The sequence below is a fragment of the Agrilus planipennis genome, unplaced genomic scaffold, assembly GCF_000699045.2.
Source record: "Agrilus planipennis isolate EAB-ADULT unplaced genomic scaffold, Apla_2.0 scaffold335, whole genome shotgun sequence".
Lineage (NCBI taxonomy): Eukaryota > Metazoa > Arthropoda > Insecta > Coleoptera > Buprestidae > Agrilus > Agrilus planipennis.
Genome location: NW_020439242.1, coordinates 110,642 through 118,519, shown reverse-complemented (window position 1 = coordinate 118,519; position 7,878 = coordinate 110,642). Strand labels below are relative to the sequence as shown.

The window sequence follows — 7,878 nt, the reverse complement described above, 5'->3', positions numbered from 1 at the left end:
GTCATTCTTAAACAATATTCAAAGGTAAAACTAATGAAAAATACATAAAAATATTGAGGAACATTATTTAAATATCTTTATCAATAGGGTAGGTTAGGTTATCGGGTTTTGTTCAAGTGACCACACTCCTTCGATCCCCCACCTCCACCCGCTTGAAAGTATTTTTTTTTATTGAATTTTATTTGAATTATAGTGTATGAAAATTGTCAAAATAATCAACTTTCAACCCCCATAACTTTTTATAAAGGTGAGACCGCCGCAATTTTTTTATTTGATTTTACTCAGGTGACTATCCTCTTTCGATCCTCCCTACCCCCACCCCCATCTAACCCCCATAAGTTTTTATGGTACAGTTGTGGGGGAGACCTCCTCTTTCGATCCCACCCGCTTCCCTTCGAAAGTGGGGGCCATCATCTAGACATTTGCCGGCAGCAATTGCTGCTAAGTTTCTGGGGGTGTAATAATGAGTATAAACCTAGGTTATCGAAGTCAGAACCCCTCAGCTTTAGCCGACATCCTAATTTTTTGAAATATCTTAAGTAACCGCCGATAAATAGTAATAAATAGGTGGTACATAAACTGTTATTAATACAGATTCTCAAAAGTTGACCATTTCATCATCAAACAATATTGCACCGTTTTTGTAAAAATCTTCAAATTTTTTTATCTTCAATGTATTCAAAAACGGTGGTAATATAACATTTATCAAAGAAAATGTTCGAATTTTATTTTGACTAATAACGCCACGCGCATGTATATTTATCTAGAGTTTTGTGATAAGGAAGAAAAAAGAAACAAACAAACTAAACTAACGTAACTTTTTATCTTTATGAAACTCGATTTATGTGCCTGTCAAAAATGTAATTTATGAAAGGAAAGATTCGATAATGGATAATCCATTTGGAAATCGCATGTACCCCAAGCCCCAAGAGGTCCATATTATTTATTATTAATTGTTAGGACCAATCACTGACGCACCTTGGACATTCTGGGACTTTTGCATGTTTTTAGGGGGAAAAAAATAAAAGATTGGCTCTAAAATTAGTAAAAAAGTAATTTTAAAATTCAATAAGACACGATCAACATCATTAAAGACAATACAACTGTAGGGATAGATATACAGGGGCAAAAGATTAGTATGCTTAGATTTGCAGATGATATAGTAGTATAAGCATCTAGCAAGAAGGAGTTAGAGATAGCTTTAAATAAAATAAAAGCGCTATTAACAAAACAGTATTGTATGAAAATAAATAAAAGTAAAACGAAAATATTGGTATGCAAGGGAAAAAATAGGAAAAGAGCGAATGTAAAGATAGGAGACGAAAGCTTAGAAGAAGTGGCTGATTTTAGGTATCTAGGAAGTTAGATAAGTCGGGATGGGGAAGTCTTCTACAATAAAAAGAAGCACTTCTATGCTAGCAAACAGTTAATTCAAAAATTAAAAACAAAACAATGTTGTTAAAGATGTATGTTTGGAGCGTGGCTGTACGGGTGCGAAACATGGACGGTGAACGCGGCGGAAAGGAAAAGGTTAGAAGCGTTCGAAATGTGGTGTTACAGGCGAATGACGAGCATACCGTGGATAGAGAAAGTTAGAAAATGAAGAAGTACTAGAAAGACTAGGAGAACAGAAGACTCTATGGAAGTTAATAAGAAATAGGCGACATAGGTTGGTAGAACACCTTCTCAGGAATATGAGGGTCTAGTCAGAGATATATTGGAGGCAGAAACAGGAGTTAAGAGGAGTAGAGGTAGACCTAGATTAGATTAGTGTTCGTAAATAATTAACGATGTGGGTTATTCTAGTTTTGAGGAAATGCGAAGATTAGCTCAGGATAGGAAAGAAAGAAAGTGAAACTGAACCATTTTGTTAAGTTGATTTAAACCGATTGGTGATTTTTGGATTTTCGGAACCTCATGCATATCTTCTTTTAGAGGTCCCTATTTATAAAAATAAAATTCCTAAATAACCCGTAATTTTACAATTCTACAAGAAATACATAACTGCAACTCGTGCTCACTTGTGGAGCACCATATGAGTCGTTTGCGTTACCTATCGTAGATCCGCCATTGGAATTATTACTAATTTTACAAAGTATTTCTAGTAAATTAACAAATGTGCACTAAAAACATGTATTGTTGGCTTGTCAATCAGAAATTTCCCTTTCTCACTTACTTCATAAAAACTGAGGATGTAAACACTTTCTTAGTCGAAGATATTGCCTAAGCTTGGTTGGTTTGCCGTATCCTGGCAAAATCCTTTGAGTTTACAAAAAGTAGATTGTAGAATACATTTTTCTTTACGTTTCATTTATTTAATTATTTTCGTGTTTACAGGATCGCTCGCTGACGCTATAGAAAACCGTATAGAATTTCCTTATGAAAAAATACCTAATTTCCCATTAAGCACCGTGGAAGGGCACGTGGGTCAGTTGGTTTTTGGTTACCTTTCAAACGTCCCAGTGGTTTGCATGCAGGGTAGGTTCCATTACTATGAAGGTTACCCTTTGTGGAAATGTGCCATGCCGGTTAGAGTTATGAAACTCCTCGGTATCACGCACCTCATAGCAAGTAACGCTGCTGGCGGTTTGAACAAGGATTACAAAGTTGGTGACATTATGATTGTAAAGGTAAGTTAATTAAAAACACAAGAAACTTTCGATTTGGATCCGATACTATTTTAAGATTACTAGATAATGGTGCTAATTTCAAATAAAGGGGGTAAAAAACCAAGCAGACATCAATTTGATAATACCTGGTTACCCTTTTGAAACCAAAGCCACTAGTTCTAGTCCCGTGATCGAATTGGCTACGTGTTTGTTAAATCAATCACGCTGCTAACTTCATACTATCGAATTTTGCTGTGCGCGCGAATCTTCCGTTGCATGCATACAATTTACTTTCAGTGCGCTGGAATAAGTACAACTGCATTTTATTCCGTTTAAGACATTTTAAATCATTTACGAACAAAAGAAATTACGTTTGTTCTTACCTAAAATTGCCCTTTCAGTAGTACTTTTCGATTTTATTACAGTCGTAGCATTTTTTATGTTTGTGTTAGTCCTAATGATTAAAATGATTAAAACTCCTCAGGATCATATCAATCTTATGGGGTTTGCTGGTAATAATCCATTGCAAGGACCCAACGATGATAGGTTTGGTCCTCGATTTCCACCGATGAATAGAGCCTACGACAAGGAATTGATCGAGAAAGCCAAAGTAATTGCCAAAGAAGTAGGATTAGGAGACATTGTGCATGAAGGCGTATACACATGTCTTGGGGGGCCAAATTTCGAGACTGTAGCTGAATTGAGGATGCTGGGAATGTTGGGTAAATATAAAAGAAATTATATGATAAAAAGTGAAAATGAAAATCTAACTTATAATTAATATTTTCTTAAAACAACACCGTGTATATCCAAGGTTCTTTGCGCTTATTACAGATTGTTTTTGAATTGCAGGTGTGGATGCTGTAGGCATGTCGACCGTGCACGAAGTCATAACCGCAAGACACAGTAATATAACTGTTTTCGCATTTAGTCTTATAACAAACTTGTGCGTAACAGAATACCACAAAAATGACGAAGCGAACCACGACGAGGTACAATTCAATTTTCTTTACATTTATTTTTTTATTAAAACGAATGTTTCTGATATATTTAACTTATTGGTATTGAATTTTATATTTCATAAATAATTATAGGCGGTCTAGTGAATTTCTTTTGCTATTAAATAATTAAGCTTACTTTGATCAATCAGTATCTTTAAACTGAGAACTTTGTCCAACATTTACGGAGTCATAGTTAGTAGTAAGCAAATACCTACAGATGGCGTTCACTTTGCCGATTGTAGTTATTTATTGAACGTCAGCAGTTGGACTGTGGTTTTCTGTGTTCTAAACGGGATTGTCAATTGCGTGCTGATGAGAGCCAGTCAGTTTGAAATAGCAAACCATCACTGCGAAGTTAATCTTAATATTTCATTTTCATGTTCTCACGTTATCTCAAATGAAAAATTAGAAAATTATTTTTCTTTTTAGGTTATTGATGTAGGCAAAATGAGACAAAAAGAACTTACGAAATTCGTTCAGGGCGTTGTCAAATATGTGGCAGATGAGAATAAGCTGGTGTCGAAAATGCTGCTTATCGCTCTCCATATTTAAAAGGGCACCAACCAAAAACTACTGCGTAGAATTAATTGGAATTTTTCACACACAAACCTTGCTATATGAGCTCCCAAAGCATATAAAAATTATACGGCTTAAATGTGAAGTTGGGTGCAAAAGAATACAATTAAATCTTCAGTCGGGAAAAAACGAAATGACTTTCCGAACAACCCTATATATATATTATGCACCTACATTTTTGAGTACTACTCCTGTAAAATGAAAACTATTAGTACCTAAAAATGGCTTATACCATTGGGGTGGAGTCTTTCTATAAACCTGCCACAATGTAACAAAAATATATGAGAACCTTATAATTGTAACAAATTCTCGAGATAATTCCTTTCGTAGTTCAAATCATCCCTCTCTTAATGACTAAACTAGGGAAACGAACTTTATTTTTATGTCAATGTAAAAATTTAATTGTAAGTCGAGAAAGGGGACAGATCATTATTTATGAAAAGCCAACAGCACATTCTGTACTTTACAACATGATTTTGCCAAGATATGTTGTAAATGATAATGATTTTTTGAAAATACCGATGATGCTTTTGTGATATTCATGAATGTATGATGCAATATATGTGTTGTATAAATTATTATTTAGTGCTCACATTTTCATGAATACTATAAAATTATATATCATTATCGCATTACCTCTTAATTCATTTAACGATAATTACTATAGACACCCTGTAAATTATCCCTTTAAGGTGCTAAGTTCCGATTTTAATTGCTATTAAAAGTAGTTACGTCATAATTTGATAATATGGATAGGTACAGCGTAATAATAAAAAATACTTACTCTCTTTTATTTATAAGATGATTTTTCCATGGTAATTGTAATTCGGGTGGTAAAAATTAAGCTACATGGCGAGTACAGGCAAGGCATTAGTTGATTAAAAATATAAAATTGTTGGAAAAAATATAAATCGTCCCTGACATACAAATAAGTAAGTTAATACCTATTAGGTTTCTGGATTTATAAATTGTTTTGCGATACATCATTTCGTTGATTAAATCTATGTAGAAATTTTACGTGTTTCTATCTGAGCATGTTTAGTTGTTTACCCATAAACAAAATAAATGTTTAATCGTTAAACTAATCCTAATAAAAGATACTGTAAAGTAGGCGTGGATTATGACGTCTTGTCAATTTTTTTATTATTAGATATCGCATATGAACGATAGCCTATTGAAAAAAGTAGTTTTTATTATTAGTAGAAAGAAACGTGTTTCATTAAAAATACATCATGATGAAATTTTAAAAATCACGTATGTAACTGCCAATTATTTGCAGATGTTATTATCGTATCACTTCGATATGGAATTTCTGTGGATGAAATAGTTGGAAGCAGCTGCTTACTTTGTGAAGTTTAAGCAAAAGTTAAAACAAAACATTAATAATAAATAACAATAAACCAGAGCGATTTATCAGGTTATTGTAAACTCTTATGTATCTACTGAATATATATCCTATGAATATAAACGAGTATGCAGGTAGCTTTATTGATATGTAATGACATGAATTAAAAGCTTATTGTCTGAAGTACCTGTTTATAAAAGTTTGTGGGCTTCTTTAATGAATGAATGAATGAAATATGCAATTGGTAGTTATTACAGCTGTTTCTATTTAGAATACCTTAGAAATTAGAAATGCTTTGTATTGATTGATTCACGGCTTCAAGTCAAGTAGTCGCATTTGAAGTATTTTGAAAATAAAGTATGTACAATAGTTCTTTAGGACGATTTGATTTCTTCATTATTTATTATTGACATCAACTTTTGGGAAATCGTAAACATAAATGTTCAGAGATTAGATTATGACTAGCGACAGCTAATTTAGCCTTTCAATCATTTCAGGCTGTCGAAATATTCTCTATCTCTTTAAGCTTCCAAACAGGAATTTTTAATAAATCTCTTGCACGTAGGTACGCAAAAAAACACGAAATGACTATTTTGAAAGGCAAAATTTCTGTCTTGTTAGTCTTAAGTAAAGACAAGTAATTTGCAAAGACAATAACCTACTTGACTTGATGAATCAAGTAATTTCAAGTTGCTCGAAATTCCCTGGCATCAAGTTAAAGATGAACATTGATAGAAAACCAAGTGAGATAGTTGACTTTCAAAGAACTTGATTTTTTAGTAAAGACAAGTAATTTGCAAAGACAACAACCTGCTTGACTTGATAAATCAAATAATACCGAATTGCTTAAAATTGCTTGGCATCAAGTCGAAGATGAGTAGTGATGAAAAATCAAGTCAAATAAGATAGTTTACTTTTAAAGAGCTTGATTTTTAAGTAAAGACAAGTAATTTGCAAAAACAACAACCGACTTGATCAATTAGGTAATTTCATGTTGCTTCATATTGCCTGGCATCAAGTCAAAGATGAGCAGTGATGGAAAATCAAGTCAAGTGAAATAGTTGACTTTTAAAGAGCTTGATGTTTAAATAAAGACATGCAATTTGTAAAAATGAGAACCTGCTTGACTTAATAAATCAACTAATATCAAGTTGCTTGAAGTTGTCGTGTATCAAGTCAAAGATGAGCAGTGATGGAAAATCAAGTCAAGTGAAATAGTTGACTTTTAAAGAGTTTAATTTTAGTAAAGACAATGCTTAAATTTCGTAAATGTTTTCCTGAGCCATGTGCTAGTTCATTCCTATATAGCGATAAGTGCCAGCTATTTTATTGTTGTTTGTTATCACATTGTTTACTAGGACTAAGAATTTCCATTAAAAATACTACTCATAAAAGTATAATTCCATACGATAAAACTGTGAAAAATATACATAGAATGATAGAATTAATCAGACTTTTAATGTAAATGTGTTATTATTAGATAATATTATAAACCCATAATATGCTGTTAGAATATTTAAAAGACAAAATCTTCAGTATATAGCTAAAATATTTATGTCTAAAGTAATTAAAACAAACATTAGTAAACGAAAAAGTACTTAATCAACTTGAAGAAGGGTATTAAAAAATGCATAGTTTTCATAATATATACGTATATTATTAAATTTATGTTTCTGTGTAAACTTGAAACATTGAATCCAATAACTTGAGGTAAATGAAGGAGTAATTGGTTAAGAATAAATATTAGTAATTAGGTACTGATAATCTCAAATTGCTCTAGTATTTTATTTGTTTGAGACCTATCTAAGTGTTTCTTTATTTTATTTAGTTTATATATTTTTTGTTGTGATTAGCTTAACCACAATTTTGATAATATTACAAATCATATATACCGAATAAGTTTTGTCATTTTTGACAATTAAATGCAAAATGCGATTCAAAGTTTCTTGTAATGTAAAGCATTGTTGTGTGCTAGTTACCGAATTTTTGAATAGTCTATGAAGTTATATCGGGAAATTTTCACAATTTCAAGTTAAGTGTGTGGCACTTTCTTAATTTACAAGTTTATCCTTTTATTATTAAAAGCATTAAATCATGATTTTTTTAGAAATCCTTCGGTAACAAACCGTTTATATTATTTCTTTGTTTTTTCAGATATACTTATGAATGTTTGGTTGACACTGCGAAATACCTGTCCGATAAGGTACCATTTAAGCCAAAGGTTGGAATTATCTGCGGATCTGGCTTGGGTGCGTATTGGAATGAGGGTATCGTTTTCACATCTTTATTCTTTATTATCTTCTATTTTCTATTTTATACTTTATTGTTTAATATTTGAAGAGGTTTC

The 7,878-nt window shown here is 32.2% G+C and overlaps 1 protein-coding gene and 1 long non-coding RNA gene across 2 annotated transcripts in view; both read left to right on the top strand.

Annotated features, from left to right (window-relative positions):
- LOC108742620 (purine nucleoside phosphorylase-like) overlaps nucleotides 1–4,141 on the top strand; it is a gene marked incomplete at its 3' end in the record, with an annotated part of 16,223 nt that extends 12,082 nt beyond the window's left edge. Inside the window, exons 3-6 of the mRNA XM_025978176.1 lie at nucleotides 2,338–2,630; nucleotides 3,094–3,331; nucleotides 3,462–3,601; nucleotides 4,040–4,141. Coding sequence (XP_025833961.1) covers nucleotides 2,338–2,630; nucleotides 3,094–3,331; nucleotides 3,462–3,601; nucleotides 4,040–4,141 — 773 coding nt within the window. The remainder of the gene's footprint in view (nucleotides 1–2,337; nucleotides 2,631–3,093; nucleotides 3,332–3,461; nucleotides 3,602–4,039) is intronic.
- A 139-nt stretch (nucleotides 4,142–4,280) lies between these two features.
- Nucleotides 4,281–5,903, top strand: LOC112905554. The gene is made up of 2 exons (XR_003231881.1): nucleotides 4,281–5,118; nucleotides 5,466–5,903. It is a non-coding gene; the product is annotated as an uncharacterized LOC112905554 (long non-coding RNA).
- The last annotated feature ends 1,975 nt before the right edge of the window (nucleotides 5,904–7,878 follow it).